General features: G+C 41.4%; 2 protein-coding genes across 2 annotated transcripts in view; both read right to left on the bottom strand.

The window, feature by feature from the left end:
• Window positions 1–6472, bottom strand: part of LOC106579931 (uncharacterized) — a 35247-nt gene extending 28775 nt beyond the window's left edge. The window contains exon 1 of the mRNA XM_014160338.3: window positions 6009–6472. Coding sequence (XP_014015813.1) covers window positions 6009–6011 — 3 coding nt within the window. The 5' untranslated portion in view covers window positions 6012–6472. The remainder of the gene's footprint in view (window positions 1–6008) is intronic.
• Window positions 6473–7368: 896 nt separating this feature from the next.
• LOC106579923 (ectonucleoside triphosphate diphosphohydrolase 3) lies at window positions 7369–25999 on the bottom strand. The gene is made up of 10 exons (XM_014160327.3): window positions 25892–25999; window positions 23318–23437; window positions 19981–20098; window positions 17976–18135; window positions 17507–17666; window positions 15716–15946; window positions 14755–15015; window positions 14528–14638; window positions 13618–13755; window positions 7369–9061 (listed from the first exon to the last, which is right to left on the bottom strand). The coding sequence occupies exons 2-10, from the start codon at window positions 23432–23434 to the stop codon at window positions 8870–8872; spliced, it is 1488 nt and encodes a 495-aa protein (XP_014015802.1). The 5' UTR covers window positions 23435–23437; window positions 25892–25999; the 3' UTR covers window positions 7369–8869.
• Between the last annotated feature and the right edge of the window lie 695 nt (window positions 26000–26694).

Here is a 26694-nt window from a genome sequence, read left to right as displayed (position 1 = left end):
GCCCTCATTGAAAATAAGAATTTGTGCTTAACTGACTTGCCTGGTAAAATAAATAAAAATACCTGATGATGCGTATTTCACTGCAACGACCCCATCCCATGGGAAAAGAAACCAGCTCTTCCCATAGATGGAAACATAAACTGCTGCTCATCATTTGCCTCTCCAGTCAGCATCAGCAATATCCTCCTTTCCACTGGTCTCTTACTATACCACAGAGGGCCATTCTCATAATGGCTACTCATAGGTCTACATTCTGCTTTATACCCCGGGACCTGGGAGAAAGAGTGGTGAGATTGGGGCCCAAACAGAACAACAGTGCTTCTATTCTCCTCTTTAACCGAGCCTCTCTCTGAGTGACAGCCAGGCTGATACAGGTGTGCTTCTCCGCTGCACACAGAGAGACCTTCAGTGTAATGACTTGATGATGTTCATCTACAAAGGGAACTCTGCAGGTGTGTGAGAGAAAGAGAGGACAAATAGAGAGAAAGAGTGAGAGAGAGATAGAGAGGGGAAGAGGAGAAGAGGGGCAACCATCTGCTGCTTTGCCTGTCCTGTGCACGCGTGTTTGTGTGTGTATGCGTGTGTGTGTGTGCCTGTGTGTATACGTGTGTGTATTCGTGTATGTGTCTGTGTGCATACGTGTGTGTATACGTGTGTGTATACGTGTGTGTATATGTGTATGTGTCTGTGTGTATATGTGTATGTGTCTGTGTGTATACGTGTGTGTATATGTGTATGTGCCTGTGTGTATACGTGTGTGTATATGTGTATGTGTCTGTGTGTATGTGTATGTGCCTGTGTGTATACGTGTGTGTATACGTGTATGTGCCTGTGTGTATACGTGTATGTGTGCCTGTGTGTATATGTGTATGTGTCTGTGTGTATACGTGTATGTGTCTGTGTGTATACGTGTATGTGTCTGTGTGTATACGTGTATGTGTCTGTGTGTATACGTGTGTGCCTGTGTGTATACGTGTGTGTGCCTGTGTGTATACGTGTGTGCGCCTGTGTGTATACGTGTGTGCCTGTGTGTATACGTGTATGTGCCTGTGTGTATACGTGTGTGTGCCTGTGTGTATACGTGTGTGCCTGTGTGTATACGTGTATGTGCCTGTGTGTATACGTGTATGTGCCTGTGTGTATACGTGTATGTGCCTGTGTGTATACGTGTATGTGTCTGTGTGTATACGTGTGTGCCTGTGTGTATACGTGTGTGTGCCTGTGTGTATACGTGTGTGCGCCTGTGTGTATACGTGTGTGCCTGTGTGTATACGTGTATGTGCCTGTGTGTATACGTGTGTGTGCCTGTGTGTATACGTGTGTGCCTGTGTGTATACGTGTATGTGCCTGTGTGTATACGTGTATGTGCCTGTGTGTATACGTGTGTGTGCCTGTGTGTATACGTGTGTGTGCCTGTGTGTATACGTGTGTGCCTGTGTGTATACGTGTATGTGCCTGTGTGTATACGTGTATGTGCCTGTGTGTATTCGTGTGTATGTGCCTGTGTGTATACGTGTGTGTATATGTGTCTGTGTGCCTGTGTGTATACGTGTCTGTGTGCCTGTGTGTATGGGTGTGTGTATAGGTGTGTGTGTGTGTGTGTGTGTGTGTGTGTGTGTGTGTGTGTGTGTGTGTGTGTATGTGCCTGTGTGTATACGTGTGCACGATCAGCAACGCCTCTTTGTTATGGCAGAGGCCTCAGTACTCAGTATAGGAGTGTGACAACAGCCGATCTGCTGCAGTCAATGATCCACTCACACACAGTGTGAGACTGAAGAAGTCAGCCCAGTGCTGTTTATATCACTTTGTGACTTCAGCTGATGTAAAAAGGGCTTTATAAATACATTTGATTGATTGAATTTGATTGATATCAAGTAAACACAGACACAAAAGACACAAATAGAGACCACTACACATATTCTACACACACACACACACACACACACACACACACACACACACACACACACACACACACACACACACACACACACACACACACACACACACACACACACACACACACACACACACACACACAACCTCCCGAGCAGCGAGCATAGCAGGGCCTGCCTGGAGAGACAGATGGGGACAGCTCTGGATCACTGTCAAGATCCTGTTATCACAGTAGTCAAATCACCGCAGGTTTTCTGAATGACAGCGGAAAACTTCTCTGAAGTGTGACAGGCAAACTGTATGCGCAGTACTGTATGGATGGATGTGTGAGATACAGGAGTGTCATGATCCAAACATTCCCCAAGGCTATACTGCTACTGTGTCAGAGGAAAATCTACAAGGTAAAGCCCACAAGACAAGAGGATCAGTGTAGCCTACGGTGAGGTCATCAGTCAGTTACTTTTCAAGATATACCCAAAGAACAAAGGCAATTTGAACAGGACACTAGTGTGCGTTTATATGCACTAAATGTCAAATATTGCAGTTATTCAAATGATGTATGAGAGCAGCATGTCCTAGTGTGATGTTGAATTACAAATTGATATCACCCACCTGCAGTATAAACTGCTTAAGGTCAATTGACTGTCCTGTGGCAGTGTGGCTAGCTGCTGATAACATTGTATTCTATGCATGTAAATGAATGCTGGCCAACTGACTTCCCATGGGGCACACGGTTGATGCATTTAGCCGGCTGAATACATTTGTGATTTACTACACACGCACACACTCACACAGACACACACACAGAGACGTTAAGCAGGAGCCTTAATAGTAGTCAGTGAGGCGCTGCTCTCTGCTGTGCACTTTATAGGCCCCTTGCCAGACCCTGCCTGCACAGTGATAAATAATGTCACACACACAGTGGTGTAAAGTACTTAAGTAAAAATACTTTAAAGTACTACTTAAGTCGTTTTTTTGGATATCTGTACTTTACTTTAGTATTCATATTTTTGACTACTTTTACTTCACTACATTCCTTATATATTGTACTTTTTACTCCATACATTTTCCTTCACACCCAAAAGCACTCGTTACAATTTGAATGCTTAGCAGGAGTGGAAAATAGTCCAATTCACGCACTTATCACCTGAACATCCCTGGTCATCCCTACTGCCTCTGATCTGGCAGACTCACTAAACACACATGCTTTGTTTGTAAATGATGTCTGAATGTTGAAATGATTTAAACTTTTACTTGAGTCCTTTTCTATTAAGGTATCTTTACTTTTACTCAAGTATGACAGTTTGGTACTTTTCCCACCACTGCTGGTACCGACTTGAGAGCATGTTTGGTACACACTGGTACCGACTTGAGAGCATGTTTGGTACACACTGGTACCGACTTGAGAGCATGTTTGGTACACACTGGTACCGACTTGAGAGCATGTTTGGTACACACTGGTACCGACTTGAGAGCATGTTTGCCTTTTCAATTGTTGCAAGTTGAAATCATAATCTAAACATTTCACAAAAAAGCCTGATAGACGAAACAATTTAAATGAATTGTCATGCTTCCACCAGTCATGCATGTTAGTAAATTAAGGAATGATGCCTAAGGATATACCGTATGTTCTAAACTTCAGGCCTTAGTAACAGCTATGAAAAACATGAATCCCCTGAGCAAGAATGTTCTAACCATATGGCTGCAGTGTGTGAGCACATGTAAGAAGGTCTGCTTTTAATCTGACATGCTATGGCAAGAGAGGAACCTCAGAAGAAGGATGACATTTTTGGTGCAAAATTGGCCCAGAATAAGCAACATTACATTCTTTCTTTATCGTAACACAAAAACAAGACAAAAGATTGATTTACCAACAAAATCACCACTATTTGGTGATAGAAACCTCCTGCCAGACCTCCCCTCCCATCCTCTCCTCTCCCCCCTCCTGAAAATGTATTTTCTATGTGGATTACTGAGATTATAAAACAACCTACAACCCATCAAAGTTTTTCCTGGTCCCCAGTTGGACCAACCTGTTTTTTTCATCAATATACACACTCTGGAAACCTCAGTACCACACACAGTCCTGCAGCCACATCCCCGGACTAATCTAACCATCAACCTTTTACCAGGAGCCATCTTTCCCCTAATGCTCTCTGGGACTGGGAGATGTAAAGACGCTCTAAACCCATCAGGCCTCATAAAACAGGAGCTTATAGCCAGAGCTCAGAGCTGTTATGACATGTTCCTTTCTTCCCAGTGAAAAGGTCAGCTCAAAAGGTAGAATTCCTGCACAGTGCACACTGACACCTATGAAAGTGTATACTGTATAGGTTTCACTGATCGCACACAAGCATTCAAGTACGCACACGCACACACACACACACATACACTAAAACCGAGATGGAAAGTGTGTGAGTTATAAAAGTTCAGACGCCAGTGTTTGGATGGTAATTTTGCCTACTTCACGGAGTCCTACTAGTCCATATAAAGAGATCCACAGGTACTGTAGAACCTGTTTAGGACTAATATGAAACTGTATTTGACTCCAGTCTTTTCATAACAATTCAATAATTTTAAGTACTTAACGTTATCTTTAGTTTATGGCATAAGGGCAACATAATGTTAAGTGTTTTCTAAATTGAGAGGGCGTTGTTTTGTCCCCCTGAACTGCAGTGGTGTAGAGTCCTGTCCTCCAAACAGATTTACTTGGAAGCCAATATTACATGGGTCATTCATAATGCATTGAGGCAACAAGCATTCCATCCCGTCTGAGACAGGAACCATGGGCTTATTTGGACTGCTCTGCTCCGAGACCCGATACTGCCTGGAATATGGTATTTGACATCGGTTGGCCCTCCCTTTAAGCGCACAAAGTTATGGCACTGCTTTCACTTTCAAAGCAAACCCAGGAACTGAAATCCCAGCTGAGAATACAGCCATGGATGGACGGCACTCACAGTGCATTGTGTCTAACCAATATCCTGTGGGGTTTGAGGTTTTTTTGTGTGCCTGAGTACAGCAGTGAATTCCAATGGGGCCCCTTGAATGACTTGAGGCAGACTTGAGGTTGAGGTTGTAGTCAGTGCATGCTTGTGTTTGAAGAGAAAAGATGCCTCTCTCTACCTCACTTGAGCTTTGAGTTTATGTCTGAGCACAGAAACATTGCATGCAGAAGCTGATCACTATTCAAATACAGTCTAGGGTGCCAAACACTTTTTTTTTTTTTTTGCCAGGAGTAGTAGTGCTCCTCAAAATGTAAAAATAACACAATAAATAACAGCTTGTAAAATTCATGACACAATACTCCTTATGCTTCATTTAAGGTCCAACAGATGAGAAGTTTGAGTTATTCTTGGATTCCATGGAGCTGTTCAAACCAGGGTCTCCTGTCTACATGTATGGAATCAATTAAGAAACTGTGAGACTGCAGGGGCTGGCTGGTGGAACTGGGAGACTTGATTCCTGATCACCTAGTTGAAAGAGTGTTTTGACTAAAACCTTTTTAAACTTTCTGTAAGAGGGTTTACTATCAACTTTAATATTTGTAAGGCATGAACATATAATTTTCTATCAGATTAATATAATACATTATCATGCTTTCCCAATATGCAAGATATTCAGAATATAAACATTTATTACTTCTAGTCTCTCCACTCATTCAACTGATACTCTTACCATAAGTAATGACACTTCACACGTTTCTCTGATCAGGAGTCAGTGCAGAACAGACAGAATGGATAGTGGAAGTCAGCTCTTGGTGCTGATGTGTTAAAATATGACCAATAACAAATGCTCTGAGCTGACCACTTTCTTGCTTCTTTTCGTTCAGGCTAAATAGGATTACAATTCCGTATCACATGAAATAAAGGCACACATCATTTCGGCGATATAGTATAGTCTACAGATAAAATTGGTTTAGCTTTTTTAGCCAAACGGTTTGGAAGTTGTCTATTCTGCAGTTTTATCAGGAACAGAATCAACAAAAGTGCAGCAAAACTATGCAAATTCAGCACTTTCACGTGGATGCACAGACTAAAACAAAGTTTGAAATTCTGCTATCGGGCAGCAAAAATAGAATGCTGATTTAAGGAAACATGAACCACACTTACCATCGTTTTCCCCACTCGGGTGCATTCCACAAGGAAAGTTTACAGCGTTTATTATAGTGCAAATACGTCCGGTGACACCATGTAGATATGGTTACACAAACTTTATTGAAGACTAGACAGCATTGGTTCTGAAGATGCAGCGTGCGTAAAGTCTCCGGTTTCTCCACAGTGCTTTTTCCATAGACTATCACTTGATCATTTGAATTGAGCTGTTTAATCTCCTTCTATAGGCTACATTGAAGTTGTCATTATTGTAGGGTACTTTGGCTTCAATAAAGGTAACAATAAACCTCGCAAATTACAATACTTAACTAGGCTACACTACGTTTCAGTGGCTTCAAACTTTCGTGGTAGCCTACTTCTCCAGAAGAAATCCCAACCCACAGTTTTGCTTTAGTGGAGCATAGGCATATATCACAAGCAGCCCTCAGTCCCGAGGGACCCGTGCGTTTCGGGGAAGGTTATTTCACAGTAAAAGTCCTCTTTCTGGGACTGGATGGGAATTTAGTAGACTCTAGGAATGCGCTGTAATTTGAGAGCAGGCGGCCTGCCCGCGCAGCGCTTGCGTGGTCTAGCTGTCCATATACTGGAGACAGGCGCCTTGAAATTGCAGAGCACGTTTTTAAATGAGTCATGAAGCCTAATTTGAATAACAGACACGCACATATCCTTGGTGGATGAGAGCAATAAATGATAAGAACCAGACCCATAAAAATGAATTAATGTTGCTTTTTATCCACTTTGAAATGTGCTTGAATTGTAAAGTATTAGGCTCACAATCCATCCCTTGGCAAAGGAGTCACAGGAGACAGATCTAACAAAGACCCCTTACCAATTAGGTCTATAACTTTAACTAATAACACATAGCACTATTTTTTGGAACAAATATTAGGCCTAGTCTTGGACTAAAAAAACATGCTCAACCTAATCTCCATTGAAAGGGATTTTTAGTCTAGCACTAGGCTTTATTTGTGTCTGGGAAACTGGCCCATAGGGTTCTATCCTCTTCAGAGATTAAGAAAAAAGTGTTTGATTTCTCTGAAGATGAGGTGCTTTTCTACCATGAACGGATTAAAAGACAATGGACAATGGATGTCAATTCTTGGCTCACTAGGTAAATCTTTATGGTCAAGGACTGCCCCCTTCTGGTACTGTAGCTACTGACCTAGGGCACATTGAATTACAGTCAAAAACGGATTAAAAAGGAAAATGCATCCCAAATCTCTGCCCTTCTGAAGGGGAAAGTACAAGTGCACACAAGTGTGGAGAATCAGAACACATGCATAAAGTCTACAGGGGGAAGTAGGCTAGGTAAAGTAAAGAAGAGGGAGGAAACAGATATAACTAGCTGGAGTCTGGAGATGATAACATCATGGGTAATGTTCAGTTTATTGTTAATATGGAACATTCAACCAACACAAAATGACTGCATGACAAGGATTTGCTGATATAGTACATCAGACGAGAAAGATGCAAGATCTCGGAGGTAGATAACCGATAATGCCATGCCATCCAGCAAAATATGTAATAAAGAGATTTTAGTCATTTCAGGTGTTTACCATGCTACCTTCAATCTTCATTCAACCTCCTGATCTACAGTACTGTATAGCTGATGACTTAGCGCAAACGGCGATCATTTTTGCTCAGCAGTTCATTATGCAATTAACACTTCTCTTTTACCATACTTTAAAGACCAATTGAGCATTTGAAGTCACTGAATCTCTTAGAATTGTCTCATTCGTCTGTTTGGGATGAGCCTAAAGCAGCGAACAAGATCTTATAATGCATTACTGACCCTCAAGTGTATCTTCTCACTGAAAACACTCAAACAAACACATGGAATGGAGATCCTTTAAACAGCTTAAGATACATCATTATGTTTTGTATAATTTCAGCCAGTAGTTTTGAAAGTACCCCGAAATACCCCGAAAATGTTGCACAATTGTGTACAATTGTATCCATTTTGTATGATATGATACCTCTTGCAAAATGTTTTTTTTTTATTCCCCTGCAATGCATATGATATGTTACGAATTCCAATTTGTACAATATGTTATGCATTTGTAAGTGCTTAGAGGGGCAGTGCAGTCAAAACGTGATTTCCCTCTTTTTTTTAAATTATATGTCTTCACTATGAGGTCAAAACAACACTGTTAGGTGGGAGGGAGTTTTTGGCCCACAGTATGACATCACAATCTGATTATTTTGCCCAATGACCAGTCAACTTTTATTTGCATATGTTTCACCCTACTTTGAAGGGGTAAGCGGGGTGGGCTCTAGTCTAAATTCTAGACGATCCTATCTGCCAATCAGGGCTGTGTATGTAAATATAATTTCGTTTGTATCAACACACCCATACGATCAGACTGAGCATTTCAATGGCAAAAGGAGGCTCAAGAAAATAAATAATAGCAAATATATTTGGAGTTATTTTCATGAAATAAACACACACGGTGATTTATTAGACATATAGTGATGATTTTAAAAATAAAATGAATAAGACTGCATGTGGGCTTTAAGATCCTGTTAAATCTCTTTATCTGAGGATGATAATATCTGGTGATAATACCTTCCACCTGTCCATGTTCTATTGTTGCCTGCTGTAACTGTGTCTGGGTGGGACCAGAAGCACTTTCCTCCATCAGGTGTAACTAGGGATGAAAAACTGCTGTAACTTTCCCAAAATTCCAAGGTTTTCTAGGAATCCTAGTTGAAGGATTCCCAGATTTCCTGCTCATTCCCTCCTGATTCCAGGAATCTTCCAACCCGGATTTCTGGAAAAAACACATTTTGGGAAAGTTACTGTAATTTTGCAACCCTAGGTGTAACTGTAATTTGAACACTCTGCCCTCTAGTGGGGATCAGTAGCAGGCGCGCACAGCCTTGATGATCAGGAACATGACACTGACGATGGTGAGGGCGGTGAAGAAGAAGAGGAGGCCACCGAACACAGAGTTGGCTATGGGCAGACGCACCAGCTTGGCCTCAGCAGGGATCATGTTGGATGTATGTAGCATGTAGCCCAGACTCCAGCCTATACTTGTGTTATGTACCTGGAGGGTACAGAGAGACAGTTTGAGGAGAGAGACAGACACTCACTTAAAACAGACTATTGACCACTAGCCCCTACACCTGCGAATAGGGGTTCCCAGACTTTTTCACTTGGGTCATTTTACCCCCGCGGCCCCCTGCCGACCCCTAGGGGGCACACCGCACAGTAGAGGATTGACAAGACAGTTTGAAGACAGACAGACTCGCTTAAAACAGACATGTGTTTCCCAAACTAGGGGTCTCCTGATTTGAAAATGGGGTCGCCAGTGAAACTAAACCGGGGTCGCTTGATTTATTGTGTCAGTAGCTTCCGGTAGCCGCTAGATGTGGTTGTAATAAACAGAGTGGTTTCTGTTTTCTGCCTACACATGTGGCTCTATCTTTTGAACTGTTTAAGCTATTTTAACTGTTTAACTGTTTTAACAAAATATTATGACCCCATCACTGAAAGATGAGACTCTTAGGAACACGTATGTGTCTGTTTCCCTCTACAATGTCCACAAGCCTCAATAGAACAGAGTGGACAAGACTAAATCATAGTGGGGGGGAAACAGAAGATCACAGAAGATCATACAACATTATTGCCTAATGATCTTCTGAACCTCCCAATACCTTACTGATGCAATTCAGCCACTTCAAACTATACTTTCTTCAGATTGAAGTTCTGTCAGACTGATTTGTAATAAACTGTCATAGCACCTATTTAAAAAGTTAATATTGGCCGTTGATTACATCACTTTGTTTGCATGATGGGGTGGCGAACATTTTATTGATATCAAAATGGGATCACTGTCACAGGTGTCGATGAAGGGGGACCAAAACGCAGCGGGTAAACTGCTCATCTTCTTTTATTATTATTTAAATAAGGTGAACACTTAAACAAAAATAACAAACCGACAATAAACAGTTCCGTAAGGCACACAGGCTATACAGAAAACAACCACCCACAAAAACACAGGAAAAACAAGCTGCCTAAGTATGGCTTCCAATCAGAGACAACGAAAGACACCTGCCTCTGATTGGAAGCCATACTTGGCCACACATAGAAAAAGAAACATAGAAATAGAAAACTAGAACCAAAAACCCCTAGAACCAAAAAACCCCAAAGCACACAAAACAAACAACCCCCTGCCACGCCCTGACCAACTACAATTACAAATGACCCCTTTTACTGGTCAGGACGTGACAATCACGGACCAGAAATGTTTGGGGACCCCTGCCTTACACCATAGCCCCTACACCAGGGGTGATCAAACTTTTGGGCTTCGTGGGCCAAAGTCTAACCTGAGTGATGGGCCGCAGGCTGAACAAATAGACATGATCTATTTAGAAAAATAAAAGGTAAACAATAGCTTTTTAGAGTATTTAAACAACAACTTTTCAGTAAGCAATCATAAAATCACACTAAAACATTAATTAAATTGTAGCCATATAACTTGACACCTAGCAACACATTCTTATTACCAGTATTAAAGATGAATGAAAAAATGTAACCGTTGTGGCACAGAAACGTTTCATAAGGCTCATAACTTGAAAATGGGAAAGGTGTAACAATTTGTATTTTCAGCAGGAAGTAACAGAAATGCATCAGAAAGGTATTGGAAACTTCAGGAAAATATCAGGCAGAAGCGCCATTTTGGGGGCCCTAATCGACATTTGGTTGGGAGGCCCACCCACCTCGTGTACAAAAATCTTTTGTCCCACCCCTCTTGGTAGTTCTTTTTTTTTTCAGTGTTAAAGTAAATTCTCTGCAATTCTACACATTTGCCATAGGTGTAGAGAAAATGTGGCAGTTTTAAAACAATGTTCATGCAATTCTACTCATGTTTCCATAGGACGTTGAGAAAATGTTGCAGTTTCAAAGGTAATGTCCTGCAATTCTACACATTTTGCCATGAGGTGTTTTTTGTTGTTGCAGTTTTAAAGCGAATTTCCTGCCGTTCTACACATTTTGCCATGACTTATGCCATGTGCATATGTTTTCTGAGTGACTAACAAAATCAATGGGGGCCCCCTAGAGGTCAGGGCTCCAGGGCACATGCCTTGTGTGCCCGGCCGTTAATTTGGTGATGATTACTAGTAGAACTGTAGACTGCTAATGCACTACCAAATTTCGAAATTGCACCTTGTGTATTCTACTTTTCTAACTCTGACTAAGCTTAAAAAATAATTCTGGCGGGTCAAACCAAACGTTGGCCCACGGGCCCCAGTTTAGTCTGCCCTGCCCTACACCCTAATCCTAATCTGCCCTGCCCGACACCCTAATCTTGGTTAACCCAAAACTAAATTCTTTGGTCAGCTTCTTGATTAAGTTCTGGGTCCCATACAAAGAGATGATAAAACAAGGACCGGAACGAGGAATTTCTGGGTGTCCCATTTTTTTGTTAGAAATTATGGCGATCCCAACCTACCCCAAATCTAATGATGCAACCTTAAAATCGGTACATTTTGATTTTCACATAAACAAATAACCTTCAATTCATGAAATGTTCAGCTCTCTTATAAAAATGAAGAGAAGCAATAAACACATAGTTTTCAAATTATCTTTCTTAAAAAAACCTTTGTATATTGTCTAATAAAATAGTAAGTACTCTTAATTTTAAAAACATTTTAAATTTGGCAATCCCACCTTTGAATACCACTGTCTCCTACACCCTAGGGGACAGACAAGACAGTGAAAGGGGGATACCTACTCAGTTATCTAACTGAATGTATTCAACTGAAATGTGTCTTCCGCATTTAACCCAACCCCTCTGAATCAGAGGGGTGCAGGGGCCTGCCTTAATCAAAATTTGCGTCTTCAGCGCCCAGAGAACAGCACGTTAACTGCCTTGCTCAGGGGCAGAACGACAGATTTTTACCTTGTCAGGTCGGGGATTCGATCCAGCAACTTTCCGGTTACTGGCCCACGCTCTAACCACTAGGCTACCTGCCTCCTCTAACCACTAGGCTACCTGCTGGTTACTGGCCCAATGCTCTAACCACTAGGCTACCTGCCTCCTCTAACCACTATGCTACCTGTCTCTAACCACTAGGCTACCTGTCTCTAACCACTAGGCTACCTGCCTCCTCTAACCACTAGGCTACCTGCCTCCTCTAACCACTAGGCTACCTGCCTCCTCTAACCACTAGGCTACCTGCCGACCCTATAAAGACAGAGGTCCTCATAAATTAACCCCAGATGGTTCAACACAACTGACCTGTTCTCCTTATTTATATACCTACAGATCCCAATAGTCATGGAATGCATTGCCTCTGTTTATTTAGTTGAGGAAGCTTAATCCTATCTTTGCAAAATCTCAAATGCTTCACTGCCACACCTATAAACCCTTATCTCCATCATCCCAGCCTATGGGATGAACAAGATTTATGCGACGAACAGACTTAAAACAGATTATTGGGAAATTCCAAATTGCCGCCTAGCCCTTACATCCTAGGCACTACATTAGATCTGATAGGATTGGATGGATACAGTATAAAAATTAGGTCAATATCTTCATATTACCTTCTGATTGGCTAGGTGGAAATATCTCCTTACTATTTCCACCTATCCAATCCTCTCTGATCTATATGAGTGGCAGGAGAGTAGGGGCTAGTGGTCGATTTGGAGTTCAGAAATCCTGACCCTTTTCCCAATTCTGGCATCCTCTATCATATCTTTTTTGCTACAAGCTCTCACAGTCTCACATCAGAATTAGACCTTCATCCAACGTCAAATTTCGAAGTTATAGATGCTTATGCCCATCCCCCATCCCCGTCCACAACGCCCTAGCAAAACCTAAACCTAATTGAAGATAACAGCTCTCACTGTTGCCCCTAGTGGCCGGTTTCCACATCATCTCCCAACGTCATCAGACATGGATGGAAGTCGAATACTGACTTGTATCACTGGTGACCTGCCTTCTTTTTTAACATCAATAGTCTATTGGAAAAGGCTGAAAGACAACAATGAATAATGAACATTACAAGTTAGAAGAATGTTTGCCGTTTATAAATAATTGAGGAAAACTATGCCCCCCGGGGGGAAAATGACTCTAAAATCCATCTTTCCTTTCACTGAAGAAGTGACATCTTTCAACCCCTTTTGATGATGGGACAAAGGGCATCAATTTCTCCTGACACCCAAAACACAAAAGACAGAGAGACAGTAGCTCGCTTGTTTGTAAGAATGAAAAACAGAGAATCGTTATCTTGGGATCTTGGGGGACAAATCCCTCATTTTTCATAATGTCAAACAAGCTACTGTAACCAGTCTGTATTGTGCTTTGATTTTGAAAGAAAGACTTCATGTTACACTTCCTTGAGTCTAACAGACTGAAAGACTTCAGCTGGAAGTTCCAGTCTGGACTTCCATCACAAGTTCCATTTCCTGGGGGCATAGGAAACTATTCTAGCCGCTTCCTTGTCAAGATCTTGACCTCTGTTAATGATAGTATACCCACCATTTATATTGGTTTCTCTTTTTGCAGTACAGTATATGACCATAAAAACATTTGCTTCATTTGGAAGCATGTGTTTGGATCCTCCAAGGTACATGGCTGTATTCTGCCACACTTACCTGTTTTTGGAAGTCAATGTGTTTCCAGGTGTCTTTATTGAACTTGTAGCCATTTACAAGCAATGTCTGGACGTAATGTGCTGAATAGCAGTAGGACTTTCTGTATTTTTCAGCTATCCAGCCCTTTTTTAGCGTGAGCTAAAAAAGAAGGGGAAAAAAAACAACATTCCATTTGTCTATCCATTACATTTTCCATGTGTTGAGGCAATTTTCTAATAATTTCTTCTAATGATACATTTCTAATAATACATTGCAATAGCCTTGATAATTGTTGGACAGCACCCATGTCTTATAAAATATGTCTCTGTTGTCTGTGTGTAGTTCCATGTAAAACACCACCCAGGAAAGGTCCTCATAAATGAACCTCAGATGGTACAGTACAGTTGACCTGTTTTCCACTTTTCTATATACCTACAGATCCCAATAGTCATGGAATGCATGGCCACTCTTTCTCAGGTGGAGTAAGCTTACCCCCCATCATTAAATAGAACATCTATTTACTCATATTTTACTTCTATGCTTACCACTATTTTAGCTAATGTCAAGCTCTTCCCTTTCTCTGTCACAGCTATAAATGTGAAAATTGCTGTACAGATGTAGGATCTTAATTTGATCACTCTTTTGTTGCTGAGAAACTTGTAGTGTATTCTAGTTTTGACATTTCAGACTTGATTTGCCCTAACAAAAAAAGTATAAACCCCTACAAAAAAATACAATTAATTATAATCCACATAATAATTTGCATTTCCTGTTGCTGCAGGATTATTTTCCTGCTGTAGCACACTGGCTCAAATTAAGATCCTACATCAGTAGCTGCCAGTGTAAAAGGACTCCCAGTGGTCCAGTCCATGGAGCAGAGTGACCACTACCACCACCAACAACAAAAACCACAACAACAACATGGACTCACGGTGGGCCAGTCCCAGGAGCAGAATTCCCAGGTAGAGGAGTTCCACTGGTTCAGTTGTGAAATGCCTTTCAGCCCAACAGCCTGAGCAGTGTAGAAGAAGCCTGCATAGGCCTGAGGGACGGAACACACGTTAGGAGCTCAGACAGACACAATATTTATTGGATAACTGCAAAATATGCCCTATATATACAATATGTCTGTCTGTCTGTATGCGTGTATACGTGTACCAGAAAGTCCCCGGGTCCCACGGATGGTTGGTAGACTCCGTCAAAGGAACAGTTCTTCGTGCAGGTCAGGTCAAATATGGATTGCACCACATCCCTACAGGCTCCGTTGTCTGATGACCCCTTCAGGGTGATCATCTGCTTGGGGTCGTAGTTGGCAGGCGTTTTTATGCACTTAGTCCCAAAGATGGACTCAGCCGACACGGTCATGTTGTAACCAAGATTGAAGCAGGGGTTGGTCACATGTGTAGCATTCTCAGAGTTCTGATCAGTGAGACAAAGAGAGTACAGTAAAAGTATTTACAGTATGTCACTTTAACATTCATGAAGAAGGAATCCAAAGGATCAATAGCTGAGCTTGAACCTCTTTTCTACTGTAGTAATTACAGCGTTACTAGGCTACACAGGTATAAGAACAACTATAAGTAAAGTGGGACCACTATTTACATTGTTGTCTCCTCAAAATGGCTGTCTTCAGTTGTGCATGCATTATCTACCATCCTAGCAAAACAGACACTTTTCGACCAAGCTTGCAAAGCAAACCATATAGAAATGGACAGATCAATACGGTTAATACCATAATGCACTTTGCCTCATCTCCGAGAGACAGTAAAGTGTCAAGGTAATGAGGTGTCGACAGATTTCTTAGGATGTGGTAATTAGATATTAATGGGTGTTGTGGACTTAGCCAGAAGGTTGCATTAATTACACAAAAAACAGCACTTAGCTAAGTATAAAAGCATCATCATCATCATCATCATGTTGACAATGCTGCCAGGAATGAATGTGAGGGATGAGATCATAACAGATTCTGGGTTCAAATAGTATTTATTTTCTTTCAACTTCTTTCAATAGTCCCAAACCTCCAAACCCAGTCCATTTAGCACTCCAGGCTTGACCAATCAGGTATTTGGAAGAAAACAAATACTATTTGAAGTAAACCCAAATTTCCTTTACACAGTACCTTCACTAAAGCAGCAAGAACTCTCTTCTCTGCCTCGTTCTTCCCATAACACAAGAAGCTGTGAGTGTAGATGTTGTATTCGTAGCCATAGAGGGTGACCCGCATGATGTCTGTTCCCCGGGCGTTGGGATCTGGGAGGGTGAACGCTATCTGGGTGGACGCCCCTCCCAGATCCATGGAACCCACCATCTTCCCTCCGGCAGGCCGCACCCACATATTCCATATGTTTCTCTGCAAACCAGAGGATAGATTGATGTTTTCGAATCAATTATGATCTTTATGAAACACACTGATAAGAACTGTACTGTATTGTGATAAATTCATTCTGATAAAAACCCTACACTGCTAGAATAAATCTTGAAGGGTTCAATGGCTCGCTTCATACATGGCCCTCAAAAAGGTTCAATATAGAGCCGCAAAACAATCTTATTTTAAGCATTGTAGAAGCTAAGGAACTTGTCTGTCGGCCCTGCATTGAAGACCAAAGTTGGTCAAATTCTTGTTTGATCAATCAAAAAATATACCAGTTCCCTTTAAGGACAGAAAATGACAGCTGCACCATACAGGGTGCAAAATAGTTGGGAAGAGATGTTTGATGTGCTGATTCCATAGCACATGGTTTATTAACTGGTATACAAAACAACGCCGGATTCAAAACTTTGAGTTTTTCAATTTAAATGATTATAGAAAATCCTTGCAACCAATAGAATGCATTGGGGATACAACCATCCCAGCTCTGCAGATTTTGCTGCAAAGAGACAGATTCATTAGGTCACTTGTTTTGGTACTGCACATATGTAGCTTGGCTGAAATGGCTGAAAAATCACAACATTTACCTAAAGCTAACTCTGCTAAAAGCACTGCTGGGTGACATGAAAAGCCACGGTCATTCGATCAATAATATGATAGAACTATTCTTTTTTTAAATCATCTTTCATTTACAATCTGTAGAAACTGAGAATAGTAAGGTTCAGAACTTTTGTGAAGCATCACAGCACAGTTAAAGAATATATGGCAAATAGAAATCAAAACTGGATGGTTTTCAGAAATAAATGAGAGGGGTTGAGGGTAGCTGAAGGGTAAAAAATGTATAAAATAAAAGGTAACTGATGTAAACTGTACCGTGTCCATAAAATGTATATGGTTTAAATAAGCTGGAAGTAGAACCCTAAGTATTGTTGTCCATTAGTTAACTTCAATTATGGGAGGGGTGGTAGGGTTATGGTCAAATAATTAAGAAGGAAAATATATTTAAAAAATAAGAAAAAAATGTGGGGGATTGGAAATAATTGTCTGCATCATTTCCAATCCCCCCCATATATTTATTTCTTATTTTTTTAAATATATTTTCCTTCAAAACCATCCAGTTTTGATTTCTACTTTCCATATAATTATAACACTGATATAAACCACAATCTATCTGCAATATTAAAGCTGATCTACCCCCTACATTTATATATACTGTATAAACATTGATTTTGTGTTCAAATTTCCATGATTTTTTAATATTTTTTTTATCCCCATTAGCTGTTGCTGAAGCAGCAGTTACTCTTCCTGGGATCCACACAAAACATGACATAATACAGAACATCAATAGACAAGAACAGCTCAAGGTCAGAACTACACACATTTTAAATAAGAACAATAGAACCAAAAATAGTTCCTACATACACTTACACACATTACTGACAGTTACCCACACATCAGTACATATACATATGCCTAAGAGTTATTTAGGTAATTCTAAAGTTATTGTAAAGGTTTTGAAGTTAATGTAAAATGGTAATGTACCTCCAGGAAGTTTCCCATCAGGTAGTTGACGGTGATCCAGCCATACAGCCCCTCCTCATCCCCTGACATGATGGAGGCGTTTTGGAAGTTAAACGGCAGAGATTGGAGGTAGTTCTGCAGGTTCCTTAAGATCTCATTGGATTTTGTTTCATTCTGTGAACTTGTAATCAAGAGAGAGATAGGTTTTGATCTTGTATATTATCTACAGTCCAGATGAGAATTTAGAGATCAATAATAGGCCTATAGAAGGTTGATTAAATATGGTGTAAAACCTATTAGTATTCTGTGTGTGGGATCAGTATGTGTGTGCATGTGTGCGCATGCACACTTCTACTTCTGTATCTACCATGGATCCATTCCCAGAAGTGCAACAACAGAGATAGGTCAGCCAGATAGACTATAAAGGACTCCATACCTAGAAGACTGGTGAGGTACGCTCACACTGGAGGAAGACAAAACCACAACTCACTGTAGCAGTCTCATCCCAGCAGTTGCCCCAAGGTAGAGGACGGTTGAATTGTGTTGGTCTGCGGGGACGATTTTTGTGATGTTGTTCATACATTCTCTGATCGACGCCCAGGACTGTTGGTCCTGTGCATTGTCAACTAACATATCCGAGATACCAGGGCCTAGGGAATCAAATCAGACTGAGCTCAGAGTCATACAATACTTATTATCTAAGTCACAAGCAAATGATGCACTAGATAGCTAGCAAGTCTGCATCACTATACAACACTGGATTAAATGTTTAGTGCTTTTAAACCAGGTGCTTAAAGGGCAACTCCACCACTTTTCAACCTCATTTTCATTATCTCCAGCACAAGACCAGTTTCAACATTTGTGAAAGCAGTACATGTTTTGTAGAAAAAAATATAAGGTTAAAAAGTTCTACCCGATGACATCATCAAAAGTGAAAAACTGTTATTTTCAAACACTATGAGGTTCGCAGTGACGTGGGAGCAAGAAAAGACCCTCCCTTGGTCTAGAAACTTAGGTTGCTGTTTTTTTTACTTTTAATCCTACCTTATGATGTCACAGAGAAGCGTTCTTTTAGGACCTTTCTTCTTACCTTTTTAACCACATATCATAGAAACACACTTTTTTCACATATTAAGACACTTGTTGGTGCTGGAGATGATGAATATGAGGTTGGAAAGTGGCGAAATTGCCCTTCAACATAGTATATAAAAGGAGTATGACATACAGTACTGAAAGGTTGTATGATGATAAGTGCATTTCACATGCAAGTCCTTTTCCAAAAAGTAATGTATTATGGCATCTTCATAAAAAAGATGAGTACAGGGGCATCCCGAGTGGCGCAGCTGTCTATGGCACTGCATCACAGTGCCAGAGGTGTCACTACAGACCTGGGTTTGATCCCAGGCTGTGTCACAACTGGCCTTGATCGGGAGTCCCATAAGGCGGCGCGCAATTGGCCCAGCGTCGTCCAGGTTAGGGGAGAGTTTGGCTGGGGGGGGCTTTACTTGTCTCATCGCGCTCTGGCAGGCCGGGCGCCTGCAGGCTGACCTTGGTCATTAGTTGTACAGTGTTTCCTGCAGCTGGCTTCCGGGTTAAGCGGGCAGGTGTTAAGAAGCGCGGTTTGGCGGGTCATGTTTCAGAGGATGCATGACTCAACCTTTGCCTCCCGAGCCCATTGGGGAGTAGCAGCGATAAGACAAGATCAAAATTGGGGAGAAAAGGGGGTAAAATACAAGAAATAAAATATGACGACAAGATTGTGACCTGTGTGAGAATGTGTCGGGTTCATCACACTACGATGCAGACTCAACAGTGACACATTATGAACATACAGACTCCGTTTTAAATGTAAATTATTATACAGCATTCTTGCCATCAGCATAATGTTAGACAGTATACAGTATATGAGGCATACAACCATCTCAGCTCTGCAGATTTAGCTGCAGAAGAGATATAATCATTAGATAATTTATTCTGGTTCTGCCCCCATGTAGCTTGTTGTGGTCACAGGTTCAGGAGAGGCTGAAAAATCACAACATTCATCTAAATTAACCCTACAAATTGCACCATTGGACGATTTGGAAAGCAAAAGTCAATATATCAGCAATATAATAATACTCTCAGCAAATATATTCATCTTTAACTTACAATTTGTGGATACTATGCGATTGGAAAGGTTCAGAATTGATGTAAGACATTGAAATCAAGAGAGGGTGGTGTACGGAGATAGGTGGGATGGGCTGAAAGTAGCTGAGGGGTGGGATTAAAAGCTGATGCTCTATAATAGTTAGGACCGAAAACACTATCATGTACACCGGATATGTCTCAGTTCTATGTATCCACATTTAATGTGTTTATCCCAAACATATATTTCTGTTTTTGTAATACTGTGCATATACGTAAAATTTCTATTTCACAAAATAGCTGTGAAAATAAAGTTTCTTTAGTCCTCTGAAGAGGGTTGGGCCAATAAAATAAAAAACATGCAGACTCACCAGCGACCATGCATCTAAGTGTCTGGCTCACCACTCCAGTGTTATTTTGCTTCTCGGCTGGCCATTGATACAGATACATAGTAGAGCGGGAGGAGCCTGAGTCGATTACTATGCCATACTGCATGCAGAGGAGAGCAGGAAAATCACATTACATATCCAAGATGCTAGTTCATATACAGATGTTTTGTCTTAATTTGATCACTTTGTTATTGCAGATGAGCCTTGGGATTAATTCACTGAAAACCCGCAGTTCTCTTTCTCTCTCGCTCGCTCAAACACTAAAGAACCAGACAGAATAAATGTCCTTAGGTCCTACTGCTGCGACATTCATATGTGCAAAAATGTCTCTGAAATGCAGCCATACACAACCTTTGTTTTACATAGCTCAATAACACAAGATAGATATTGGTCTCTACTATGATATAAGTGTATCTGAAATGCAACCATAGGCTACACCTAAATTATAGCCTACTCTAGCCTATCAAAACCAATTTTCCGTTAAAAATGATCAGTTTTTCTTTTTTTGAATTATCAAATCCTCCTGCTGCAGGATTATTTCACTCATACAACGAAACAGGTCAAAGTCAATTGATACAGCTATAGTGGATCTGAACCTAAGGAGTGAAAAAAATACTCTTTATTGCTGTCCAAGAGTAGGAGGATTCTATTAGAGATCAAGAAATGATGCAGTGGCACGCACATAATCGTTGTATAATGAAAGGCAATCATGTATGTTATGGTAAACAACCACTATCCCCTAAAGTACAGTCCATCAAATACCTCATCATTATCACACAATTATTGCACTACATTCCTGATTGGCTAGAAGCATAATGATTGCACTCCATTATGGTGTGATTATTACTTCCATAAAGCTGAGAACAGGGACAGAACGTAAATATACTGCTCAAAAAAATAAAGGGAACACTTAAACAACACATCCTAGATCTGAATGAAATAAATAATCTTATTAAATACTTTTTTCTTTACATAGTTGAATGTGCTGACAACAAAAATCACACAAAAATAATCAATGGAAATCCAATTTATCAACCCATGGAGGTCTTGATTTGGAGTCACACTCAAAATGAAAGTGGAAAACCACACTACAGGCTGATCCAACTTTGATGTAATGTCCTTAAAACAAGTCAAAATGAGGCTCAGTAGTGTGTGTGGCCTCCACATGCCTGTATGACCTCCCTACAATGCCTGGGCATGCTCCTGATGAGGTGGCGATGGTCTCCTGAGGGATCTCCTCCCAGACCTGGACTAAAGCATCCGCCAACTCCTGGACAGTCTGTGGTGCAACGTGGCGTTGGTGGATGGAGCGAGACATGATGTCCCAGATGTGCTCAATTGGATTCAGGTCTGGGGAACGGGCGGGCCAGTCCATAGCATCAATGCCTTCCTCTTGCAGGAACTGCTGACACACTCCAGCCACATGAGGTCTAGCATTGTCTTGCATTAGGAGGAACCCAGGGCCAACCGCACCAGCATATGGTCTCACAAGGGGTCTGAGGATCTCATCTCGGTACCTAATGGCAGTTAGGCTACCTCTGGCGAGCACATGGAGGGCTGTGCGGCCCCCCAAAGAAATGCCACCCCACACCATGACTGACCCACCGCCAAACCGGTCATGCTGGAGGATGTTGCAGGCAGCAGAACGTTCTCCACGGCATCTCCAGACTCTGTCACGTCTGTCACGTGCTCAGTGTGAACCTGCTTTCATCTCTGAAGAGCACAGGGCGCCAGTGGCAAATTTCCCAATCTTGGTGTTCTCTGGCAAATGCCAAACGTCCTGCACGGTGTTGGGCTGTAAGCACAACCCCCACCTGTGGACGTCAGGCCCTCATACCACCCTCATGGAGTCTGTTTCTGACCGTTTGAGCAGACACATGCACATTTGTGGCCTGCTGGAGGTCATTTTGCAGGGCTCTGGCAGTGCTTCTCCTGCTCCTCCTTGCACAAAGGCGGAGGTAGCGGTCCTGCTGCTGGGTTGTTGCCCTCCTACGACCTCTTCCACGTCTCCTGATGTACTGGCCTGTCTCCTGGTAGCGCCTCCATGCTCTGGACACTACGCTGACAGACACAGCAAACCTTCTTGCCACAGCTCGCATTGATGTGCCATCCTAGATGAGCTGCACTACCTGAGCCACTTGTGTGGGTTGTAGACTCCGTCTCATGCTACCACTAGAGTGAAAGCACCGCCAGCATTCAAAAGTGACCAAAACATCAGCCAGGAAGCATAGGAACTGAGAAGTGGTCTGTGGTCCCCACCTGCAGAACCACTCCTTTATTGGGGGTGTCTTGCTAATTGCCTATAATTTTGTCTATTCCATTTGCACAACAGCATGTGAAATGTATTGTCAATCAGTGTTGCTTCCTAAGTGGACAGTTTGATTTCACAGAAGTGTGATTGACTTGGAGTTACATTGTGTTGTTTAAGTGTTCCCTTTATTTTTTGTGTGTATGTACTGACATGTACTGATAGTTGCAAACACATGCCCACACTACATGTTATTGTTTTTAAATGTATTAAATGTTATGTGTCAGGCCCCAGTAAGACTAGCTGTTGCCATTGGTGTTGGCTAATGGGGATCTTAATACAATTTAAAAAGGCAGCAATAATACCCATTCCAGACCCAGGCCTGGATTCAAACAGGCCAAGTATTTGCTATCTTTGAGTGTTTGTTTGAGCCTGCCCTGGAGTGCTAGACGGGCAGGGTTTGCACTTTTGTAGACTACTTCCATTAGTACCATTCCATTGCGTCAAGCAAGATTAAATAAAGCACAGCTACATTTTTTGGAAAGAAAACAAATACTATTTGAACCAACCTCAGAGTCTCAGTTCCTGCAGAGTTGAAGTTAGTTTTCCCTTCTCTTATATAACCTGGTGTGCTGACTAAAAGGTGATTGGTTTTTATTTCACAGAGTTATTAAATGTTAATCATCTTTTGATTAATAAGAAATCATGTATTAATCCTGTTACCCAAAGCTGTATCAAGTCAGCTAGGCAAGAGTCCCTTTGTCCTTCCTTTTGAGTGTGTCCCACTCGCAGAAAATGTTTCCCCAACACCAACCTGCCATGAATACAAACTCCCCTGGTCTTTACAATGCCATCTATGCTAACTGCCCCCATTCACTGTAGTTTGGCCTGACTCCTAAACAGGCTGTAGAGACCCAGTCTGATCTGTCACCTTCTGTTTGTGATGATTGTCTTGATGTCTGGGTAAATACTAGGTAATTCATTTAAATTTTAGTCATTTAGCAAATGCTTTACACTGTCAATACAGCTATTTGAGCAGAGAAGGATCAGGAATGTGGTTGTTGTTTTTACCTTCAGACGTGACTCAAAGACACGCTTATGACCCTGGATCACGGACATAGTAATGATGGCAGCCAGACTAGCCAGGAGAAAGAAGAAAGCTAGATATGTCCAAAACTTGCGTGCCATTTCCTGTAGGGCAGAGGACAGTATGTTTTAGCCGTTGACGTTTGACATTTATCATGTTGTCCAGGCCTTACACAGACTGAACAAACCCCAATGCAATAAGCAGGGATGCTGAACCCTGTTCCTGGAGCGCTACCATCCTGTAGGTTTCGGCACCAACCCTATAATCTAGCACACCTGATTCTAATAATAAGCTGGTTGATAAGCTAAATACACTGTCTGTTTTTTGTTTTGTTTGTTTTTTTGAGAACGTTATGACACAGTAATTACATGCTTGCAACTGCCGATAAATACAGCAATTATATCACCAGTATCTCTTTCTTCTGTGTGTCAGTGTCATCACCTATTGTTTGTGTCCCAAATGGCACCCTATTCCCTACATAGTGCACTACTTTTGACAAGAGCCCTATAGGCCCTGATCAAAATGAGTGCACTATACAGGGAGTAGGATGCCATTTGGGACATGGGCGCTGTGTCATCAGCTACAGGACTGTCAGTGGTCTAGTTTAGCCATAAAGTGACTGTTTCTGTCACAAACACACTGGTCACAGTTGTCATTTGTGAGATGAAAGACTCTGTGGGAGCTATTTCCAGAGCTGAAGCCTTTCACAGACTCAGAGGTAATCCAATGTTTTTCACACCTTGTAAGGGATGCTTTATAATGTTAAATTAACAACAAGGCTGTTGTTCTTTCTTACAAGGATACTGTAGGCCCCTCAAACTCAACTCTGGACCTCGAAACTAGTTCCACTGTATTTTGTCATTGTTCCCTACTGATTTACACCAGGTGCTTGCAATTCATTATCAGGTAGAACAGAAAACCACCAGGCTCCGGAACTCGTAGGGTAAGAGTTGAGTACCCCTGCTGTAGACCTTTTCTAATTGCATAGCAATCTGATATGTAATGTAGTGCAGTGGTAATATTGTCCCCCAAAAACACTCAACTCTTAAGTTTTTGCCTGCTGAAAGACATGAAGTTTCATACAAGGTTACAGTCCTAACCTCTTACCTTTTAATTCAGACCATCTTGGTAACCACTGGTGTAACTGCATCCTTATGTCAAGGATGACTACAAAGTAGCCAACAACAAATATATTATTTTACTTCCTCAAACACCATATGGAGTATACACAAAATCGAGGTCACAAAGCATTAGGCCTACCTGCTTGGAAAGAGCTTACATAATCACTGATTTGAATGAATTAAGATACAGAAGACATATTATTGTTTCGGTCACTTTATCTTCTTACATAGAGATAAGAATACACACCACCCTGGACTTTATAATGCCATCTATGCTAACTGCCCCCATCCACTTAAGATTGGCCTGATTCTTAAACAGGCTGTAAAGACCCAGGGCTCTATTCAATCCGTATCACCATTGTTCAGCGTTACAGCGTGAATGAAATGTAAAGGCAATGTTCCAACATTAGCAGAGACTGCATTCACGGTAAACGCTGCATATGTCTTCTGTCTCTGAAATTACCGTTACATTTCTATTGCGCAATCTGCAACCCTTCAGGGAACCAGACTGAATAGAGCACCCAGTCTGATCTGTCCCCTTCTGTTTGTTATGATAGTTTTGATGTCTGGGTAAATAAAAGGTAATACAGTGTCAATACAAAATCAAGCACACAAAGCAAATACCTGCTTTGAAAGAGCTTACATAATCACTGATTTGAATGAATTAAGATACAGAACACGTTATTGTTTCATTCACTTCATCTTCTTACATGGAAATAATACAAACCACAGTGTATTAACTGTCCTGCACATTCTTACATGGAGAAATGTGTATACTGAAGCAGAATGCATATCGAATTCAGCAGGTTAACTAACCAATAATCTTTCATCGGGAACAGTGAGAATGCATTATACCGCTGCTTTCTATGTATCATGTTGCCTTTAGTGTCTGAGGGTGAGATGTTGACCTACCCCAACCTATTGGCACTGTGCCCCAAGCACCTTACTACTCTCTGTCTCTACTGAGCAGTTTCCACCCTAAGGCAAGACACAATCTCAGCTATGTTTTTATTCACATGACTTGCTACGGTTAAAGAGTTCCATGAGAACATGCACACCAAGACAATGTTTCTTGCTGTGGTGCTGGGAATAAGACAAAACCTGTCCTTCTGTGCCAATTTACCTAGTTAAACATGCATGTTCATTTCGTTAATCTCTTAAAGTTCAACATTTGCTTAATTAACACAGTATGGTTTGAAGGTGTATTCCTTCAAAGGACAATACAAAATTGGAATAAAGCGTATTGCTATTATTAATTGATCGTTATTACATTACCTTCACTGCATTACTCAAATGAACTGCAATACACCAAAAAACGGATAGAAAAATAATAGACTTAAATATGAAAGGTCAGAGTAGTCTCACACAGCATCTTACCCTGCAGATAACAATACATCCCCCCTTTTTCTCAATGAATGAGTAGATCTGTTAACTTACCTCAGAGTGAGTGTGGACCTTCCTTCGTCAGTTGGAAGCAGCAGAGCATAAGTAAGTGTTCTGAAGAAAACAGCTCCTCATTCCTCATTGATCAGCCTAACAGGCCAGGAGACTTGTACTCCAAGAAGGAGGGGCCTCAATCACAGGCCAGCAACACCCAACAGAGGCCCTTCCCATCTGAGAAGACCAATATCAAGAAAGCGGTGGGATGTTTGTTTAATTTATATTAGGAGAAATAGACAATAGAGTTAAATAAAGGCTGTTGTCTGAAAGATTAACTAGGTAAGTCACTGAGAACACATTCTCTTTTGCAATAACGACCAGAGTTAAATATTTACGGTAGATCACTCTCATACAATGACTGCAATTGGGTGTGAGGTATTGATTGATTGTTTCATTTATTGATTGATTGTTTAAACACATGGCAGAGTTCTACGGAAAGCCCAGTGAAGAAAACAACGCATGGAACATTAGTTAGAATTTGACCCAATATCGGGTGCACTGTAGCAAGTTTAGTTTTACCGTCCGACACAGGTGAGGTAAGTGAATCAACCCCACCTATTTGACATACTGTACAGTATACTCTTAGAATTTGTGGTGACCCGAGGAACCCTGGAGATCTTCAAGGAACCCCTGGAGTTCCTCAAGGAACCATTGCTAGTCAATTGTTCATATTTGCACCTTTGGTTAGTTGAGGGGTTCCTGGACTGGAGGTGTGGCTTAGTAGGGGCGTGGCTTATAAGTATTTGACCCCCTCTCAATCAGAAAGATTTCTGGCTCCCAGGTGTCTTTTATACAGTTAA

Source organism: Salmo salar, chromosome 02 (assembly GCF_965601325.2).
Source record: "Salmo salar chromosome 02, fSalSal1, whole genome shotgun sequence".
Lineage (NCBI taxonomy): Eukaryota > Metazoa > Chordata > Actinopteri > Salmoniformes > Salmonidae > Salmo > Salmo salar.
Note: the sequence above shows the minus strand (reverse complement) of the source record. Positions and strands in the feature narration are given on the sequence as shown.